This window comes from Apteryx mantelli, chromosome 15 (assembly GCF_036417845.1).
Source record: "Apteryx mantelli isolate bAptMan1 chromosome 15, bAptMan1.hap1, whole genome shotgun sequence".
Taxonomy (NCBI): domain Eukaryota; kingdom Metazoa; phylum Chordata; class Aves; order Apterygiformes; family Apterygidae; genus Apteryx; species Apteryx mantelli.
In genome coordinates, this window is record NC_089992.1 from 23,808,990 (window position 1) to 23,829,796 (window position 20,807).

General features: G+C 63.7%; 1 protein-coding gene across 1 annotated transcript in view; it reads right to left on the minus strand.

Annotated features, from left to right (window-relative positions):
• Positions 1 to 20,807, minus strand: part of CCDC33 (coiled-coil domain containing 33) — a 58,877-nt gene that overhangs the window by 13,195 nt on the left and 24,875 nt on the right. The window contains exons 6-14 of the mRNA XM_067305803.1: positions 17,735 to 17,859; positions 14,993 to 15,102; positions 13,588 to 13,689; positions 13,345 to 13,436; positions 12,619 to 12,739; positions 6,290 to 6,419; positions 5,991 to 6,112; positions 5,815 to 5,886; positions 1,630 to 2,085 (exon numbers count right to left, since the gene is read on the minus strand). Of these exons, the coding sequence (XP_067161904.1) occupies positions 1,630 to 2,085; positions 5,815 to 5,886; positions 5,991 to 6,112; positions 6,290 to 6,419; positions 12,619 to 12,739; positions 13,345 to 13,436; positions 13,588 to 13,689; positions 14,993 to 15,102; positions 17,735 to 17,859 (1,330 nt within the window). The remainder of the gene's footprint in view (positions 1 to 1,629; positions 2,086 to 5,814; positions 5,887 to 5,990; positions 6,113 to 6,289; positions 6,420 to 12,618; positions 12,740 to 13,344; positions 13,437 to 13,587; positions 13,690 to 14,992; positions 15,103 to 17,734; positions 17,860 to 20,807) is intronic.

Here is a 20,807-nt window from a genome sequence, read left to right on the forward strand (position 1 = left end):
GTGCGAACCAGCGGCATCTTTAGTCCCCCGGGTCCGGCTTGCCGCAGGCCGCCTCTAAAAGCCGAGCGCTCGAAACCTCTTTGCGACGCTTCCCGCCCTCCCCTCGGTTTACCGACGGTCCGGCCGCCCAGCGGCGACTTGGGGCAGGATACTCAGGGCTGGCTCCTCTGCAGACGGGGACGCGGGAAGGCTGTTTCGGCCGCTCTGGAGCCCCGGGGCAATTTGGCGGAGCGAGGACGGAGCGGATGAACCTGTTGTGGGCAAACCCTTCCCTCCCGATATCAGGCACCGGTGCAAGCTGGTGCTGCACGAGAGCCGGGGAACTCAGCCAAAACTGCTGGGGAAGGGCCTGACCCTTGTCCTCGCGGGACACGCTCCCCCGGGGATGCACCCTAAAGACTCGCAGGCCAGAGCAGCCTTCCTGCCTGGAGCTAGATTTGGGGTAAATAAATATCCCCCTCCGCACGCTTTGTGCGCTTTATTATGGCTTGCTATTAGGCTGGATATAAAGCAGCCGTCGCTGCTACAAAAAGGGACGCAATAAAGCTCACTGGATTGGCGGGAATTAAAGCGGCTGGGGGAGAAAAACAGCTTTTCTTTATGTCTTTTTTTAAAAAAAAAGCTCGTTTTGTTCCTGCGTTTCAGCTTGAACGGCGAGGCGGGGAGCGGCTGAGACGGCAGCGGCTGGAAGCCGGGGTCGGCCAGCTGCCGGCGGGGACGCGGCTGGGAGCGGAGGTGGCACGCGGGGAAGGAGCGGGGCGGCACGACGCCGGCCTCCGCGCGCCCAGCGCGAGCGGGGTGGCTCGGCCCCGGCCGCCTGCGGGCCCCACTGCCCGACTCGCGCCTGGCTCGGCCCCGCCGGCCCCGCGCGGCTTTGCAGGCCCTGCTTCGCGCGCAGCTAGCGCGCGTCGAGCCGGCCGCGCAAACCCTCTCGCCCTCCCCCAGCGCCCGCTCCCAGGTATTTAATAAGCAGAGTTGAGCTTTAACGACCTGTTATTTTTAAAGCCAGATGGCTAAAGCGCAGGGAGATATTACGGCCATGGGGGCTGGTTTTCAATTCATCCAACAGCTCCATTTATCAATACAAAGGGTTGGAGAGGAGAGCAGCTGCCTTTTCTTTTTTTTTTTTTCCGGAGCCAAAAGGTATGAGATGGAGGTGCCCGGGGTCTAAAGCATAATGCGGCGGTAATAGGAGAGAATTTGCTAAATGGATTTGGGATTGAGCAATTAGATCGAATCTGGTGCATCTAGGCACTCTCCGTCGTCTCAGCGAGCGCTGCTGCCAGCAAGGTGCCCCCGGCCACGGCGCCCGGCTTTTCCCAGGCCTCCCGCCCCGCTGCTCCCGCGGCCAGTCCCGATTCCGGGCTGCAGCCTGCCCCGGCCTTTCGCCACCCCGGCTGCTACCATACGGACAGGGAGCAGCCGGCGGCGCCGGCAATGATGCGCGAAGCAGCGCCGCGCTCCCGGCACCGTTCACCTCTGCAAGCTGCCGCCGCGGGATGCGAGCGGGAAAAGAAACCGCGGGACCGCGCGGTCGTTGGTACGAGCCTTGCCCTCGCGGGGCGGCAGTGGGGCTCGGTTCCCACGGTGCCCCGCGCTCCCGCGCAGCCCGCCCGGCTCGAAGCTTACCCCGAGGGGCGCCCGCGACGGCTCGTCCTGCGCGGGGGGCCTGGGCGGCGCGGGAGGGCGCAGCGGCTCTTCGGCCCCCTCCGGCTTCGCCAGGGAGGCGGGATGCAGGCTGGGGAGGGCGGCGCGGCTGCACGGGCTGAGGAAGGTCTGCGGCCTCTGCAAAGGGAGAGGCACCGGTGCCGGTTGGTCCGGGGCAAGGAGGGAAGGATGCATGCGGCGGCGCCCGGGAGCCCCGAGAAGGCCACGGGTGCCCGGGGTCCCCGGCCAGGGACCGGGCAGGCAGGGACTTTGCCGGCAGGGGCGATCTGCTAGCCCAAGGTGGTGCACGCTCGCCCCGCTCCCGCGACCTTCCCTGCCCGGGGGTGACGGAGGCGGACGAACAAGGATAAGCGCCGGCCTAGCACCACCTGCTCCCAGGAGGGGGGCGCAGGTGAGACCCCCCCGCTCGGCCGACCCCTGCCAGGACAGACCCAGCCCGAGCCGCCCCGCGGGCCACATCCCGCCCCGGCGCTGCCGCCGGCCGGTGCGACTGCTGCCAGACGCTGCCGGCGGCAGTAATGCGATTTCGCTGCCCTTCATTTCCCGCGCTCGGCTCCACGCGCCCCTCTCTCCTCCCGTCCGCCTGGCTTTTATAGACTGCCGGCTAATCCGCTTAGAGGGGCAAGCCGGAGCTAATGGAATAACCGATGGAGTCGGTGGAGTCCTGGCTGCCGCCGGCCGGGCCGGGGGGCACGGCCGGGGACCGGGGTGCCGCCACGACACGGCACCGTCCCTGTGCCCGGGGTCCTCACTTGGAAAAATCCCCGCCGAGACACACCGGCGCCCGCCTGCACCGCCGCCTGGCTTCGGGGCTTTCGGCGGCCGAGCCGAGCTCCTCGCCGCCACGCTCGTTCCCGGGGCAGGAGCAGCACGGACGGCCCGGAGAGGCAGGGGCCACCGAGGTTGGGCAAGCAGCAGCGGGGATTGGGGACCGGCCGGTCCTTCCCCTCGCTGCACCGACGGAAGATGCTCTTCCCAGAGAAAGGCCTCGTTGCCAGATTTTGTAGCCCTTAGCTAATTAATCCTGATCTCTCCCCCCCCCCCCACAAGCTACCCCCGACGGCTGCTTACAAGGAGCTGTGCAAGCGAGGCATTAAATCAGGCTTTGAGAGCACCGCGCGCAGCCCCGAGCCCTCGGCGAGCGTTAAGGGCAGACCACGGGCTGCCTCGAGCCCGGCTGAAATAGGAGGGCAAGGGAAACGCAGAGCAATATTTCCCCCGCCACTTGCAAATACATTTTTCCGCCAGCCCCAAAAAAGGTTTGATTGCTGGGTTGGCACGGTGACAATTTTACACCACGGAGCTGTGACAATTTACGCCAGCCACCGATCTGCTTCTGTTTTTAAATGGCAGCAATTACATAAATTAAGGCTGTTTAAGCAACGTTATATCCCGCCTGTTGCTTTCGCTTTGCCTGGAAAAAAAGCAACGTTCTTTTCTTCTCTTTATTTGACGGTTGTAAGATGCAGCATTAGATCAGCGAGCGATTAAGCCAGCGAGGCTCAATCTGCGCCGTGGATCGCGCTGCAGGGACGGGAGCTGGCAGCTCCGGGAAGACAGAGACTCCCTTCCTCCAAAGGCTTCCCGCTACAACAGGCAAGGCGGGATGAAACGCGGCGGTTCTCCACGGCGCTGCTGGTGGCTCGGCCGCTGCCCCGCTGCAGAGGGACAGGCGCAGCCGTCGCCGGCGGCCGGCGCTGCCGCAGACCCCTCTTAGGTGACATGACCAAGGTCGTTCAGCAAGTGCGTGTCAGAGCCCCGAGGTGACCCCCAAAGGCCCCAGGCTAATGCACCGCTGTTGCCGATCGAGATGAGGCCAGGCCAAAATAAAGCGCAAAAGAGGGCCGGCTAATAAACGGGGGTGCCGAATACATCCACGAGGACTGAAGAGGTCTCCTTCAAGGGCCCCGGGGGAAGCAGCGGCTGCTTGCATCACCGCGCCTTCAGAGCATGACGGTTCGGGAAAGCCCGTGGTGTTTGCACACCAACACTGCGACTGAATCAAGTTGGCTGAAGGTTTTCTGCTGAAACAGTTTTTCACCAACAGACATTATTGATTTGCTAAAACGCAAGCGCTTTGCTGAAGGCTTTGATTTCTTTGTCTTTTTTAGCGCGAAACGATCAAAGCCTTTTGTTCTGCTACACGCTCCAAAGAGAGACTTGCAAGAAGGCAGAAAATAAAACAAGCTGGCACATTAGGTTTTGCGACAAATCCAGTGATTTTTGGCTTCTTTATCCAAGCTGGGGATGAAACCCAGCGTTGCCATTTTGGAATTTCCCGCGGGATAACCTGGCTCCCGTTTGCTCAGCTCCCGTGTTGGGGCTCTTGGCTTTTAAAGCAGCAGCCATCGAAACCTCCTCCCCCTCGGCCATCACAAGCGCAGCAGGGCAGCGGTAGAGATTTTGAGATCCTGAGGGAATACTGGGGGAGGAGTCCAATTTCTTGGGAACCACTTATTCCTAGAAAGTCTTGCCGCTGCCTACATTAGCTGGACGCAGATGTGTCGATCTGGGCATCCAAAGTCAAGCTCGGAGTGGTCCCGAGAGCAGCCGGGACCCTGTTAGGAATTTGTTAGATTTCCACAGCCGTCGCGGAACGGCGTTGCTGCCGCCGAGCCACTGAGCAGCAGTGATTTATGCCCGGCGCTGAGTGGTTTGTGGAATGCAGATGGCCCAGGGTTTTATTTAGCTGTTGTTTGTTAAAAAAAGCCCAGCCAATCTAGGTTATAAATTTTCAGTTTTCCACTTAAAAAAAAAAAAAAGAGAGACGGAAGAAACAAGAAGAGCAAAATTCACTTAGCGAGTCTGTTCTCTGGCCATCTGGCTGGGGAGAGCTGCAGAACGGCGGGCGGCTGCTGCCGGGATGCAGAGCGAGGGGGAAGACGGCCGGCGATGCTGTGGCTCTTTGAGCTCCCGGGACGACCTTACGGAAAAAGGCGGCCCCCACCCTGGTACGGCCTCGCGCAGCCTCTCCGGCTCAGGGCAGGTCCTGTGCTGCCTGCTTTGCCTCTTGCCGCTTGTTTGGCCCCTTCTCGCTGTCCCAAAGTGTCCTGGGCAGGCTCATACCCTTGGCACGGTATGGGCTCCTCCTCTTCAGGAAGCCACATTCATCTGGACGGGATTGGGATCCACCGGATCCGCTCATCAGGATTAAGCCCTGAGCTGGGGAACTGCACCTTCAGGTTTCCGGCTGCCTGCGAAGCCCGGGGCTGTGGCGGGGGGAGACGAGGGGCTCCGCTCGGGATTGCCCCCCGCCTAGCCGTGACACCCGTCCCCGGCCGAGGGCGGCTCCGGGGCAGCCCCCTGCCCGGGGTATCCCCCCCCTCCCCAAATCCCTTTATTTCCGGACAAGAACCGATGCAAAGAACCTGCAGGACTGCCCAGCCCTCCCTCCTGGCTACTCCGGGAGCAACTCCGCCAGCGTCTGCCTCGATGCCGGGTTTGTCCGCGCTGGCTGCTCCGAGAGCACGCAGAGCCCGAGGCCGGCTCGGGCGCCCGCGTTTTCTTCCCTGTCTAGCTCCCGCGCACATGAAATGAGGCAGGGCTTGGTGTGCGTGGTGGGGGGCAAGGGGGGGCAGTGGGGAAAAGGGAGAGGTTGGGGAAGAAGAGGGGGGAAAAAAAAAATTCCAGCTCCTAGATCAAAACAATAATCAGCTAAATGAATTCCGCAGCATTTTCCCGCATGACTGCGAGTGATAATTTAGTGCGGCAGCCAGCTGGAAGCGAAAGGATTAATTCTGCACTTAGTGACACCCACGTGAATAATTCATCACGCGCAGCCCCCTTTTCGCTGACCCCCCCGGGCAATCACTGCAAAGTGCCCCGCCAGCCGGCCCCGGCCCGGAGCGCGGCTCCCCGGGGAAGGCAGCAATGAAATCACCAGCACAGCATCCAGACCTGTCCCAAATTAACTTCAGGGATATTTTTTATATATATATAATTTTTTTTTTGGCAGATGGGGCGGAGAGAAGGGTTTGGAGCTGGCTGGTGCCGGCAGTGACTGAATCGCCGGGATGCACAGAGCACGTGGCCCCCTCCTCGTGCCGTGAACCCTTCCTGCCGGGCGGCTCCGGCGGGAGCGGGGCGGCTCGCGAGCGCATCCCTCTTCTCCCCCTCGCCCCGGCGTCACCCTGCCCGGTGCCTCACCTCGCACCCGACGAGCCGCAGGCAGAGCCGAACGGCCGGGGCGGCCCCGGATGCCGTCTTCAGGCCGGTGCCCTGCGGAGGCAGACGGAGGCGGGAGGGCGTTCGGCCGGGCGGCGCCGTGCCGGGGCCGGAGGGGGGGTGCAGGGGGTCCCCACCGCCCCGGCCCCGCCGCTTACCTGCACGGGGAGGCCGTCGACGCGCAGCCCGCCGCGCTCGGCCGCCAGCCGCCGGTAGACGCCGGGGGGCAGCGGCAGCACCGAGTAGCCCAGCGGAGCGAGCAGGCTCTCGGCGTCCGACACTGCGAGGGGCGCGAGGGTTTTCCAGGCGGGACGGCTCTCGCCCGGCCCCGCATCCGCCCGCGGCCGCCCCGGGACCTCCCTGCCCGGCGTCCCCGGCGCATCGCCCGCCTGCCCGGCCGGCCGCGGGGAGGACGGCGGCGGACGCCTGCGGCCGGACCTGCCCGGGGAGCACTCACTCGCTTTGTGAGGGTAATACTCGATGGCCAGGGCGGCGTCTTCGGAGAAGATGGTGGCCCCGTCTCTGCCCTGGAAGAGGAAGGAGGTGTTCCAGGTCAGCTTCTCCGCGGGCCCAGCCGGGGACGTCATCTTAGGAGACAAGGGAAGAAGCCACCTCCAGGTGCCTTTTCTCCATACAGAGGAGCGACCAGGCAGGCAGGAGGGAGGGAAGAGGGAGGGGGCAGAGGGGAGCCCAACCTGCACGGCTGCGCCGCACCCCGGGCCCGAAGCAACCCCATGTCCCAAACGCTTGAACTGGTTTGCACTGGGCCGTCGAGCTCGGCTGCTTCTCGGTAGGATCCCAGCCGGAGCCTTGCCCGCGCCGAGCCAAGGAGCAAAGCGGCACACGCGCCGGCGACCCCGCGCTTAACAGCACCGTGGCTCGCGCCCGGCTGGGGAATCGGGCTTTTCCCGTCTCCTCCAGGGACTCACCCGGGTGGTCCCGACCCCGCCACCCCGTGCACGCGCCGAGGCCGGACGCGAACACCTGCACCGCCAGCGTGCCGGGCCCCGGCGGGGGCGAAGCTGCCGTCACGGGCCTCTGCCCCCGGCCCACGGGCGGCAGCTCCTTTTGCAGGGGCAGAGGGGCTCTGCTCCCGCCCGGAGCCCTGGCGCCGGTGCGGCGCTCGCCAGCGGGGCGCCAGACATCTCGCGAAGCTGGGGCCGCGCTGCCGGGCTCTCCGCGACGAGCGCTGGCTCCGGCCCAAGCGCTCGGCTCCTGCTTTCAGCCCGGCTCGGCGGCAAACGCCGGCGGCGCCCGCTTGGTTTCCCATCCTCCCGGACGGGGAGAGACCGGGCATCTGCAGGGCCCGAAACTACCTGCAGCAGAACGGCCGCACCTGCCGCCTTCACTGCGCTGCCGTGCAATGAAAAGCAGATGGGTCCGGCCGCCCCCGCCGTGTGCCGCAGGCTCAGCTTGCAGCCGGCCTCGCGGCCTGCAGAAACTCAGGCCTTCGCCGACTGGTTTAGCGCTCGGGCAAAACCCACCCGGGCTTTGATCGCTCCGGGTTCACCCTAAAACCGGCACGCGGCTTTCTTCTCCCTCTCGCCCACCAGGGCGCCTTTCCGAGCGCTTATGCACGGTTTGCAGCGGCCCGGCATGCCACCGCTCCATCCTTCAGCCCGGGGACTGTTGTAATGTCATTTAAGGTGACCGCAAAGGGAGGGGGAGAGAGGCTGGCTCATGGCACAGGGTCCCAGCCCCCGTTTGCTAATGGCCTGCAGTCCAGCTCCCGGTCTCCTCTGTGCGTTCGCCGCTTGCATCACTGCAAATTCCTTGCCTTTGCACGGAGCCTCGCTGAAGAGGGACGGTTTTGCAGCAAGGGAGAGCGAAGCAGGCAGGGTGGCCTGTGCTTATCCTTAGCACGGGGCCTTTCCTCAGCTGGGACGCACCGAAGGAAGGTGCTTTTTAAATATCTTGGCCTTTTGAGAGTCCCAGGGGTCAGGCTCGCGGAGTGGTTTTGTGACAATGATGTGATTCCTGAAAGGCTGCTTAAGTGGGCAGCGAGTTCATCCCCGGAGCCGCCCGCTGTCATTGGAAATGGCAGCGCTCCATCACCGCGAGCAGCTGCTCCCTTGCCTTTTGGGCCCGCGCTGGGGACCGTGCCAGCTCTCCGAAGGTCAGCATTAACACAGGGCTCCCGTCGTCAGGAAATTATTGACAGCAACCCTTTTTAATGCTGTTATTCCATTACCCACTGCTCAGCCGGCGTCGCCCGGCGGGGACCATATGCAGATCAGCTTTTCTGCATCAGCACATTCACGCTGCTCCCCGGGTCCGGACGGGCGGAAGGAGCAGCCGCGGGTGTCTCGCCGCTCAGGTTTGGGATGCTGACGTGCCTTACGCGCCTTGGAGACCCACACCGGTGGGTTAACGAACCGTCCGGGCTCTAATAGCAGGGTGGTGCAGGGCTGGGGTGCTTCAGATGCTGAAAACATCTCCATGACATTGGTATAACAGGTAGCGTCAAATGCAAAGATGAGCAAACAGTTCTGCAGCCCGTGCTGGGTTGGACGGAGCTGTTAATCCTGGCTCAGCACCAGACTAGCCCTCTGGCCCGGGATTTCACCCTGGGGCTCTCCAGCTTCAGCTGGGATTTTAGCAGCTCTGTTCAAGCACAGGGAGCCCCCGTCTGCGCCTGGAAGCCCTCGTGCAAGCTTGGGTGCCGCTGTGCCTGGGGACGGGTGAGCACGGCGCCCGGACGGCTCCACCACAACCCACGCCGTCCCCCCGGCTCCGGGAAGAGCAGCCTCGCCAGGGGCAGCAGCCCGAGCAAACCTGCCTCCGACACCTGCAGCCTCCTTCGCCCTCGCCCTGCTCCTCTCCTTTCCCAGCGCTCGCAGCTTCGCCGCTCAACCTGCATCCCAGCCCACGCAGCTATTTTGTCAACCTCGGAAACCACAGCTTGGGGGATACAGAGATCTCCTAAAAAGCACCGCACGCCACCTCCAGTTACTTTTCCTGGCGCTGACCTGCATAACGAGACACTGCGAGCAGGTGCTGTTTCTAAACTCATAAAGAACGGAAAGTCCAAGCTCACGGGCAAATTTAACTCCCGAGCTCGCAGGCGACGCGTGGCTGGGGCGGCATCCCGGGGCTGCCGGTCCCGCGCCTCCGCGCTCAGCCTGCGCGCCAGCCCCTCTCTCCTTGCAGAACCATCCGCGTCCCACAGCGGGGCCAGGAGCCATCTGCCTCCGGGAGCCGGCCACCGGCCTTCTTAACCCCTTCGCAGCCGGGCGGCTACCTGCTGGCACGACAGCGTGCCGCGGGAGACCGCTGCCAGCCTGCTAACGGGCACAATATTGTTAATCTGACCCCAGTTATAGGAGGCCTTGAGCACGGGCAGCTCCTTTTCCCACCAGGGCCGGGTTGAGGCTACGGAGGTGATGGGAGCTGAGACTCCAAAACTCATCTCCCTGATGAGCCGGCGAGGCGCCTGCTCGGGAGCAGCGGGGCGTCTCCGCGGGTGCTGCTCCGCGGTACCGTCCCACGCACGGGGTCGGGACCGCGCGCGCGAGAAACCGAAGCCCCGAGGGGGGCGAGAGGCGCTGCGCCGGCCGGGGGCTGGCGGCGCGGGGGGCTCGCGGGCAGATGGAGCTCGCCGCCGGGGCACGGCGCCGGGCCGTCAGAGCCGCCGCGCTGATTCGGCCCGACGTCTTGTCACAGCCCCAGCCTCTGCCAAGGGCCACCTGGAGAAGGACAACAAAGGCAACGGAGGGGAAAGGAGGAGGAGGAGGAGGAGGAGGAGGAGGAGGGAGCAGCCTTCCTCCTTGGCTACACCAGCACTATGCTTAATGCCCTGGCAGAAGGGCGGACGCGCACGACTCCAGGAAAAAGGCCAACGCGAAGGCAGAGTCGTTGGCACAAGCAAAGAGTGAGAGGTGGCCAAGCCTGCAGAGGTCATCTGGGAAGCGTCTTCTGCCTTCCCGAGGGGCTGGCACGGCCCCCGGCTGCCAAGCGGGAATTTGCGGCTCCAAAAAGAGCACGAGAGGCTCCAGCTAAGCGGGTCAAGCCAGGAGGCTGCCCAAGGGAAAGAGCCTGCAAGGAGGGACGAGGACGAGCACGGCTTTTGGGAGGGAAGAAGCCGCCGTGCCTCCAGCCCTCCGCAGCATCTGCCCGGGAGCGGGCGCCCGAATGGTTCGCGGGTTCCCTGGGCTTTCGGCCAGATCCGCGGACACGACGGCCAGGGCGGCTGCTCGGAAGGAGGTCGCCAGCCCGTGGCCACGGCTAGGCGGGAGTCCGGCGCATTGCCAAAAACGGGGCCGGAGGGGAGGGACGGGACAGGAGGCTGCTCCGGTTGCAGGGCCAGATGCAGGCGAAGGCGCGCGCCGCTGCCTGCGGACGCTAACGGGAGCAGACAGGCGAGGCGACACGCTGGGCTGGCAGAATTAGGGACCGCGCTCAGCTGGCGCGCGGGGCCGCCGGGGCGAGCCATTAACCTCGGGAAGCGGTGCCACGGCCCTCATCCTCCCTGTGCCCCGGGATTCGTCCGGCTCCTTTCTCCGCGAGGAATTTTACGTAGCTCACCAGCGCAATGAGTTTGATGGGTCTCAGCCCAGTGTCTATTTGGGGGCACCCGCTAGCCCCGCGCAGCAACCACCGTGTGCTGCCAGGCCTGTGCCGGTGCTCGTCCACCCGGGAGAGGGGTGAGCGGCTGCGGTCAGCCTAACCGCGGTGCTTCGCTGCGGAGCTCACGTCCACCAGCACCTGCTCAACAGCCGAGCAAAACCCCGCGCGCGAGGCCGAGCCCCGGCACCGGCGCTGCTGCCGCCTGCAAACGCTGCCCGGGCGGGACCGGGCACCTTTGCTTTTAATGCCGAACCTGCAGGCTTGTGGCAGGAGCGTTTCTGGGGTCCCTGCACCCCGCTTGCCTCGGCCCTGCCCAGCAGCCCCGCCGGCCCCTCGCATGCAGCCAGGGGCTAATGCACCGAGCTCGGGGCGTCTCTGCACAGCTAAACAGCTTCCTTCCACCTTCCCACGTAGGCAAGGCCTAAAAACCACAAATGGGGAGTGAATAACGCCAAGGAGGCATCTCGGGGGGTTTCAGTGTCTGGACACCTTCCCCACATCACCGAGTTCTTCCTGCCCTGGAAGGAATAGCAAATACGCCCAGCCTACAGATGGGGAAACTGAGGCAGGGACAGCTTGATAGACCCTGAACGCCGCCATCCCAGCCAGCTGCCCTCCCCGGAAAGAAGCATCAGGCCCCTGGGGGCACCTTCAGCTGAGCCCATGAGGGGAGGCACGTTGATCCCCTCCGGGACAAGGAGGTGCCGAGGACAAGCCACGGCGCGGAAAGGCACAGTGCCGCTGCCGGGAGCGCATCCTTGGCCTGCGGCAAGCGGGAGGCGCCGCACTTTCCGCACGCCGCCGGCAGTAGAGCTCGCGCGCGGCCCCGGACCGTCGCGGCGAAGATCGCCACCGCCTCCGCCGCGGAGTCGCCAAGGCAAACGGAGACATGTGGCGCGGGCGAGGAGGAGGAGGAGGAGGGGGCGCGCGCCCGGGCCAGATGGCCGCGTTTAATCACTCGAGCGCCTGCACTCGGCTCACACCGCCCCGAGCGGCGCCCGCCGGCGAGCAGACGGGCTGCCAGCGCCGGTGCCAGCGGTTTAGAGGACGAGGCTGGCAGATGCCCCCTTTCAGCCTGACACTCCGGTCCCACGAGCTGGCAGGCAGCGATCCCTTCCCGCTCGGAGAGTCCCTAACCCGAACAGCGGCGGCAGCCGGGGCCCGGCCCCCCCGCGCTGCCCCGCATCCCCCCGCGCCTCTCACCTGCGCCAGAACACAGCGAACGCCGGAGGGAGGGCGACAGTAAAACAACAATTATTTTAATGAATGAAACGCACTAGTGGTTTTTATGATAATTCATAGCCTAGTGGGCGCTTTGGCATTCGGCCGGCCTCCCCTAAGTAATATTTTATTTATAGCCTCCCCGGATGTGTTGATACAGCGCATTTGCTCCTCGTTACGCTGCGGGACGATAAAAATTCAACGCGCAGGATAGAGAGGGCGAGGGAGAGGATCGAGCCGCAACCGCGGGCCCTTTCTGCCCTCCCCGCGCGCTGACCTGCCCCGTCCGCCGGCGCTTCCGACCGTATCGCGAGGGCGTATTCAGGGCCAGCTCGACCCGGCTGCAAACGTGCCCTTGTCACGCTTTCCGCTGGCAGCCGCGGGAGGCGAAGGGACTGAGCTGCTATTATTTTTGGGGGGTGGTGCCTCCCCGATCGCCTCCGAGCCGGGCACCAGACCTGCCACCGCTCCCGCGGCACAGCGCATCCTTCCCGGAGCGCCCTTCTCCCTCCCCACCGATTTTTTGGCAATCCGAGGAAACAAAAGCCGGGCTCTTCCCGCGCCCCCCCCCCAATCCCCTCCACCCGCCGATGACGTGCCGCGTTCCTAAAAGCATATGTTTCCCTGGCAACAGCTATTTTGAAGATTTGCGTTGCTAGCTCTCCCGGGGGTACTCGAGCCGTGCATGAAACGGGAAGGACGAGGCCGTCAAGAGGGAGCACTCGAGCCGGAGGTGTGAGCCGAGCGGGAGGAAGACGAGGCAGGAGGAGGAAGCGGCGCGGGCAGCTCCCGCGCTCCCCCCGCCGGCACGTTCCCGCGCTCGGGCATGGGGGCAAGGCGGCGACGCGGAGCGCTGCTTCGACGCGCAAAGATGTCCCACTGCAGCGCCCGTCCCGAGTGCCCGGCGAAGGATAGAGGAGCTCGCGGGACCCCGCTGCCCGCCCCAGCCTCCTCCTCCTCCTCCTCCTCCTCCTCCTCGCCGGCGCCCGCGGCTCTCACCTGCGGGCAGCCGCGGTGGGCGGCGCGGGGGAGGCTGAAGTCTGCTGCGGACGGCTCCGGGAAGGCGACGGTGGTCAGACAGACGCCGGGCCGGGCGGCGGGCCGCTTCGCCATGCCGTCTCTGAGAGGGGCAGGGAAGAGCGGGGAGAGTCGGCCACGCGGACGGGTCTCCTGGAGGGCCCCGAGGGCAGAAGCCCTCCTCCAGCCGAGGCCGAAGGCTGAACGCGACCCGCGGACACCCAGCTCCCTCCCCGAGCGACCGGGCAGCCCCGCGGCCAGGTTAGCCTGCATTTCGGTCAGGGGAGATGAATCCCAGCTCTAGGCTTGTTCCGGGCTTGGGATGCAAGACCGGGATCCAGCCCACCTACGCTGCAACCCCGGGACCCCGCTAAACACCCACACTTAGCCCCCCCCCCCCCCCCCCGCATTTATCCACTGCCAGCCATGAAACCTTTTGCCTTCTGGGCCAAGGAACCGTTTATTGCCAATTTTGTCTTTTCCCTTTCTCATCCCGGGAGGCGTGGGCACGGAGGGCCCACACCAGCCCCTGCCGTCGCTGCCCTTCCTTCCCAAGGCAGCCGCGTCCCACGGGAGCAGAGCCAGCCCGCGCTCGCTCGCCGGCCGGTCCCGGCGCGCCAAGCGCCTCCGCGGGGAGCTCAGTTTTATACCCGGCTGCTCGGGGCGGCCGCGGCCCCCGCGCGCCTTGCGGGCCGTCCGCGTACTCACTCGTACGCCCGGGCGCTGGCGACGACGCTGGCGACGGCCACGAGGGCTCCCGGCGGGCTGGCCAGCGGGACCGTCATCCCCTCCAGGAAAACCTGGGAGGCGAGCGAGGTCCCGAGAAAACCACCCGTCGCGGTTGCAAGAGATCAGAGGTGCTCGGGCGTCAGCCAAGCCTGCAACGAGCTTTGGCCCGTCCTCAGCTTCGCCGACCCCGCTCCGGGGCCGTCGCCCCGGCTCAGCCCTTACCTCCAGGCCCGCGTAGTCCATCCCTTCACAGCGGGGGATGACGCTGCCTTTGCGCACGACCGTAACGTAGAGGCTCGTCCCCGCCGGGTCCTTCTTCCTCGGCTGTTTGCGGGGGAGACAAAACCACAGGGAGGGAGACGGGTCAGGCTATAAAAGACGAGGCGCTGGGTACATAAACAGGCGGTGTTGCGCTGCCGCGGCCCAGAGCTGCCATAACTGACGATAAAGCAGCAACTGATAATTAAAGCTCACTGTCCCCTGGAGCCTTCCCAGAAAGATCAATATCATAAATCCTCCTGCTCCTGCATTTAAATATTTAATCACCCCCAATCTCTGCGCAGAGGAGCGGGGGGAAAGGAGGAAACTCATTGCTGCCGGCCAGAGCGAGGGAGGTGATTTTTGGCGCGCACGGAGCGAGTTTGTCAGGTCTCAGCTACACCCTGAGCTATCAAGGTCGCTGCAAAACTCACGGTTCGAAGCCTGGGGACCGATCCCGTACGTGTCACCCCAGAGGACTAGCTGTTCCCGCTAGGTCCAAGCGGGACGAAGATCTCCCGGCGGGTGGAGGGGAAGCGAGGGTCGCGGGGCAGCTTCCAGGCGGAGCTGGGGGGAGCTGGGGTGGGATGGGGAACCCCGATAAAACAGGCAGGGCCTCCCCTCCGGCTACTCTACCCGTTTTCCTCGCCCAGGCACCTGTTGCATGGGCACGTTTGGATAACGCCAAAACCGAGAAGGCCTGGCCGTAACGAACAAATCGATCGCGCCGCTCCGACAAGGAATTAAAACGGCGCCTGATTGACGCCTCCCCAAGGGCCCCCGTGACGCGAGCTGATCCTTAATAAACCACGGGAAGAAACCAAGCGTGCAAACGCACCGACGCCGTCGAGCAGGTGCCGCGCGCCCCAGCCGCGGGGACGCAGCTCCCGCCGGGAGTGGCCGGCGCGTGGGCAAACCGCGCTGCGCTTCGGACCGGGCTGCACCGAAACCCCCGCCGAGACGCGCGGCGGAGCAGCCCGCGACCCCTTCCCGCGGGTTTCTCCCGAGCGGGGAAGCACTTGGCGGTTTGCAGTCGGACTGTTTCTCTTGATGTCTTTCCACGAGAGCAAGACGCTCCCCCCCTCCAAAACGTCTGGCTCCTTCCCGCTTCTCAGGAAGCCCCGGGAGCAATTTGGTCACAAGCCTCTTTTCCGCCAACTTGCCAAGCTTGGGAAAACCCGGCCCGTTTCCCACTGCGGATTATGACATTACACAAGGTCCCGCGCGCCCGACCTCAGGCAGCGGCAGCCCGCGGTAAAAGCCTGAGCGAGGCGGCGGTCGCGGCCTGCGCTCCCGCTGGAGGAGCTCCGGGAGCTGCCGGCGCGGAGGCGAACCCCGCGCCCCGAGGGCCCCCCGCGGCGGTACGTACCAGCGCCAGGCGGCAGTGGTAGTGGCGGAAGGGCTGGAGGTGCCGCACCGGGAGCCTGTAGGTCGCCAGCGCCTCCTTGGTGCCGCGGTCCGCCACGGTGAGGGCCAGCGCTGGAGGGAGAGAGCGGCCGTCAGCGCGGCCCCGAGCGGGGAGCCGGGCGGCGGGAAGGGGGAGCAGGGCCTCCTTCCCGGCCCTCGGGGCCCGCGCACCCTCTCCCCTCGCTCGCGGCGAGCAGAAGCCCCCGGACGGCCGCCGGCCCGCTCCCCTGCTGCTCCCATCCCGCTCGGATTTGCCAGGCCCGGCGCTGGCTGCGAAGGATTTGACCCTTCACGGGTTTATATACGCATATATGCGCGGGCACACGCACGCGTCTCGAGAAGCGACCGAGTTCAGATCGCAGAGGTCTCCAAGGGGCCGGAGGCGAAGCCCTTCAACAGCTGGCACGCACGGAGCTCATTTTTCCGTCTAAGCAGCTAGGATTTGCCACGGATCCATCTAATCTGCCTCCCTGTCACTGGCACAGCCCAGGGAGAAGGGAAACCCGCCTGCAGAGCCCCATCCTGCTGCCGGGGGCAATTCTGCACCGAGTCCTTCCTGCAACAGCATCCGCTGGAACCCCAAGTGTGACCATTGGGACACGCTTCCCAGCCCAATATCGGACCGGGCTATCTGCAGAGAGCTGCAGTTATGGGATCCTTCCAGGCTTCCCGCAAAAAACAGCCTGGAAAAAGCCCCTTGTGTCCCCGGCTCGGCCGAAGCGAGTGCCCACCACCCTGATCGACGGCTCGCAGGAGCGCCGGGGACGGGGACGGCCGGTCTCCAGGCTGGAAACATGCCTCATTAGCCCCCGGCTTTGTGTCCCCTCCCAGGGCTCCTTTTGTCCCCACGCCACTTGAAGGGGAGGACGTGACCCGGCGGCGGGAAGCTGCCCTCGCCCGGGGCGCCCGGGCCCCGTGGCGCCCGGGCCCCGTGGCGCCGGCACGCGCGCTCACGCCAAGCCGCTTCCCTCGCCACCCTCGCGTCCCTATCCCTGCCCTCGCTTTAAGGCGAACGGGCGATTTCGCGGCTCCGGTTTGGGGGCCCGGCTCAGCCCCGCTGTCAGCCGGAGCCTTTTGTGGGAGTGATGGGAGGCAGCCGCCCGCCCGCCCTCCCTTTATGCCGCCGTCAAGGCCTCCTCGTCTCTCTCCCTTCCCCCAGCTTAATGACTGACTGCGGAGACAGGAGACTTAACTCCTGCTTGGCCAAGGCGGCGGTGCAGCGAGACGCTCCAACGCACGCGCCCGGCTGGGCGATCCGGCAGCGCCCGGCCCCAAATCCCGCGTGTACCCACGGGACTTTGCCAAGGAGCGGCAGCGGGCAGGCGCCGGGTCGAGCGCGTCCCAGTCTTCCCCCTTTTCCCTGCTTTTCCACGCTGTACCTGCTGCAGTCACCCCCACGGGCTAAAGCACCTCTGCGATCAGAGGTTCAGAAACCAGGAGGACCCTGCTGCCACCAGGACCTGCCGTCTCTCACCGCGAACGCCTGCAGCCGCCGCGGTGCGAGGCCAGGGCTCCAGCCCGGCGTCTCTCCCTGCACGTCCCGCCCTGACCTTGGGACCACGGGAATTGCCACCAGCGATGCGTCCGCGGGGGCCGAAACGGCACCACGGGGCAGCATCGAGGCAGCATCCTGCCGCAGAGCGAACGCCTAGGGAAGAGCCTAGGGGAGAGCGGAGGCTGCGGCCACCGGGGAGCCTGCGAGCGGGTCTCCTTGGGCTGCGAAGCCTCGTTGAACGGGTCAAGTCCCAGGCTATGGCCAGGCAGAGACCGGAGCGCTGCCCCAGCTTGCTCTCCTTGCAAGGGAGGCCGTTACGCTGCACCACGCAGGGGCAAAAAGAGGGTTAAAACCCTGCGCAACGGGCCAGATCCGCACGTAACGGTGCTCTGGAGCAGGCGAGTCGGGAGGTGCCGATGTTCGGAGGCTGCCGGGCTGGGCTGGAGGTCCCACCGGGTCCCTTTGCTCCCCCCGCCGCCTCTGCCGGTACGGCACGAGGCAGGTACAGCCGAGTACATCAAAAGCTCCTCAATTTCATTTGGGCCAGGGCCTAATGGGATTAGGCACGACGTTAAGATTGGCTCCCGCAGTTCATTTTGCAAGCGTCTGATTATAATCGAATCCCAGCCTCTAATGCCGGGAACGTTATTACAATCACAGACTCAGCAGCCCTGCGCGGGGAGCAACGGCAGCGAGACGCGGGGTCCGGCCGTCGCTGCAGCACGGAAAGCGACAGCTCGGCTCTGAGAAGAGGTGCCTGGGTCGGGACAGCAGCAGGGAAAGGTCCGGGCTGGTGGAGCTGCTGGGGGCAAAGCCACTGTCTAACAGATCTTCAAGACCAGAGCTCATCACACGTCACAGGTCCCTCTGGATCCAGCATCTCCTCTTATGCCCTCTCCCGCAGGATGCTTCAGAGGACGTACAGAGCTCAGCACCACCATCTCCCTGATCCTGCAACTCTACATCTGGGGCGGACTTTCCTCCTGCCCCTTCTCCGACGCGCAGCAAGTTGTCGTAGCCACAGCTGCACGGGGCTTGGGGCACATCTTGTCCCTGCTGAAGCCACCCGACGCCTGGGTGCTGCCCGGGGTCGTCTGGAGCACGGGGTCCCCAATACTCATGTCACACCAAAGCAAACCTCTGAGGAGATGAGCCCCGCTCCTCCCAGCCCTCCGTCTTCCTCCTTCCATGGTCCTCCACAGGTCTCACCTTCCCAGCCGGCATCTTCAGCATCGATTTCCACTGTCACCTCCTCCTCCCAGGTGGGCGAGTGAGTGGGCTCCGAGGACGCGTGGGTCACCCGTGCCTTCTGCTGCTCATCTCTGCTGGTCTTACTAGGATAAGAAAGAAGGCAGAAGAGGTTATTTGATGAGTAGAAGAGGAACGTCGTTTCACATGGACCCGCAGGTGTCTGCTAGGCCTGAGCCCTGCCGGGGTGGCTGCACCCTCCCTGCGGGTGTGCGCGCTCCCAGCTTTCCCCTCGCGGGGACACGGACCAGCCACTGTGTTTGAGCAAAATCTACGGCACCGCTGGGACTGCAACCCCTCTGCAAAGCAGATGGACGCTGGCCTGGGACCTGTGCTCTCCCGTCATTGCCGTCAGCTATTTCGCGCTCTTGCAAACCGCGGGAGATGTGAACAGCCGACTCGGCTGAGCTGAAGGAAACGCCGAACCTGGAACAAACCCGTGGGGTCTCCCGTGGCCTGGAAGGACCAACGGCACATGGAGATTTAACCTACAGGGCTCCTATGGAGGGGGATGAGAACTGACTCCGCTCAGTACCACCAGTGGAGCCAGCCTACCCTTCCTGACCGCACACGGCCACGCTATTTACTGTGGAGGGCACGCCTTAAAGATGATCCCATTCTCTGCAGCCAGGATTTTACACTCCCCTTTGCTAATAAATTGATAATTAGCTAAGTTTTTTAATGGGTTCCTATGGATTAGGGAACCTGGGAACTGGAATGGGGCTTGGAGGTGCTGGGTGCAGCACAAACCTTTTCTTCTCCCGTGACAGCCCTCCTGCAGCTGGCTCGGCCCCAGGAACTGCCGAGTCCCACTAACGCTCCTGCCTCTGCCCAAAACCTCAGCGAGGAGCCGACGCGGGTTTTCACCTTCGCAAAGGCTCGAGCGCCCTCCAAAGCCTCCGTTCGCCCCTTTCAGCATGTCAGCTGCCCCGCAGCCACGCGCGGGATGGGGTTTCGCCCCTAAGCGCGCCCACGGCTGCAGCCCGCGCTCAGCCGGGCACAGCAGGCAGCGACAGCCCACGCTGGGGCGCTGCGCAGATGTTGGGAGCTCATCAGTGAAACAAGTCGGTGCGTTCTCAGCCACATGCCTGCTCCCCTCCGTACAGAACGGCTGGAAACCACTCAAGTGAGAAGCCAGAAGGAGAAATTCAAGCAAGCAAAGAGGCGGCAGCTTCTGGCTCTCATCCCACAACTGCTCGCTCCGGGCCTGTCCGTAACGGGCTGGTTCCCCAGCACAGACCTGGCCTGGTGCTGGATGCGACGTGGGCATGCAGTTGCTCTCCCATCAGATTCAGCCGCAGCAAAAGACACTGAATAAGAAAAATTCTGCCTTTACTACAGGCAGCTACACCAAAAAAGGCTAATCGTTCTCATTTCTAGATCATCTCCAGATTTGTGGTGATTTCGTATTTGCAAAAACAGGCACGGAAATAAGCATGAATGAGAATATTCTACCCATGGCCTGCTGGAATTTCTCAGGAAGCTATTGGGGCAGCAGTGGTGGACGTAAATTGATTTTCTGTTAATTGAAAATTTCCTGAGAAGCATGTGCTTTCCTGAACAGTTTAGAAGCACTGCGAGAAGACAGATTTTCCTTTCCTTCCGCAACTTTGGGACAAACGGCAGCAAACACCGACAGCCCCGGGCTCCAAACCCTAAGACCGGGATTTGGGGACGCACCCCAGGTTACAGATCTTCCCCGCAGGGCTGGGGCGCTGATCCCACGCCAGCCCCGTGCCCAGGTCCTACCTCGCGTCTCTTCTCACTCCCCTCCGGACCAGCATCCCGCTCATCCTTCCCCCTCCGCCTAATCCTGCCAAGCCCCGGAGCTGCTGGCTGACGGGTTGGTTCCTACGTGGCCCCTTTCATCCTAAAGGCTAGCTCATACTCCCGAGGCTAATTAGCCGGCAGTATTGACGAAGGGACGAGGAGGAGGCTGCTGGGAAAGCAGAGAGAAGATTGAATGTTAACGACTGCCATCGTTAAGCTCGGGCACATAACAAGCCTGAGCAATAATTACCATAGAGTTAGTGGTCGCAGCCCCGTGTAATTATTCATTTGGGCTGTTGATGTCTGGCGTGCCACGGGGTGCACTTCCGCAGGCACCGCGCAGGGTCCTCACCATCAGGGCTGGATTAGGCCATTCCTCTCACTCGTTTAAAACACACATGATCAGGACCATCGGTTACTCATGAGAGAGACGAAGAGCAGCAGCTGGTGCCGCACTGACCCATCTCCAGAGGTTCAAACAGCAGCAACACTGCTAGCACGTGCTGGCCTCAGCCCTGTCTTCCAGGCAGCATCAGCTAGCGGGGAAACTGAGGCAGAGAGATAGGCTAAAACCTCTCTAAAAAAGCACAGAAAAGTCTGAGAGTCTTCTACCAGGCACCTTTCCAAAGAGGGAGGTCAGTCCAGGCCATTTGACTCACAGATGTAAATAGTGGGATCTCTTCATTCGAGGAGTCTGAATGGACCCATGCAAGAAATATGCCCAGCGTAGGTAGCTCAGCTCTGCATACAGCTGACACGCTCCTTCCAAGCTCTCCCGTCTGCTTCAGACCAGTAGCTCCAAGCCCTGCATGCTCAAAGCACGCTCCTCTGGACATGGGCAGGCATGGTTTCAGGGGCTGGACAATCCTTCTGGGATCTCTGCCACTTCGTGAGATGCTTTATGCATCTTGGAAGCCCTGGAGACCATGATTTAGTCCCACTGCCTGGTGACACATGGTGCCCTCAAGCCCTCATCATCCCCAGTCACAAGGTGATGGGAGAAGGTGATGCAGCATCAGGCAAACATGGCACGTGCATCAGCTCTGCCAGTCAGTTACTCCGGACATAAAGATGATAAAGTGTCCAGGGCTGGCTCCTCCAGGAAAGCATTTGCTGAAGCACAGCCAACATGGCTCTTAGAGAAAGGTTACTGGAGCACCACAAGAGCAGAGCACAGATGCTTTCTGACCTCTGGGAAGTCATGATGAGAACAGCACCAGCCACTGGAGAAAGCCAGGTAGGAGCTCTGCTCTCATTTGGAAAT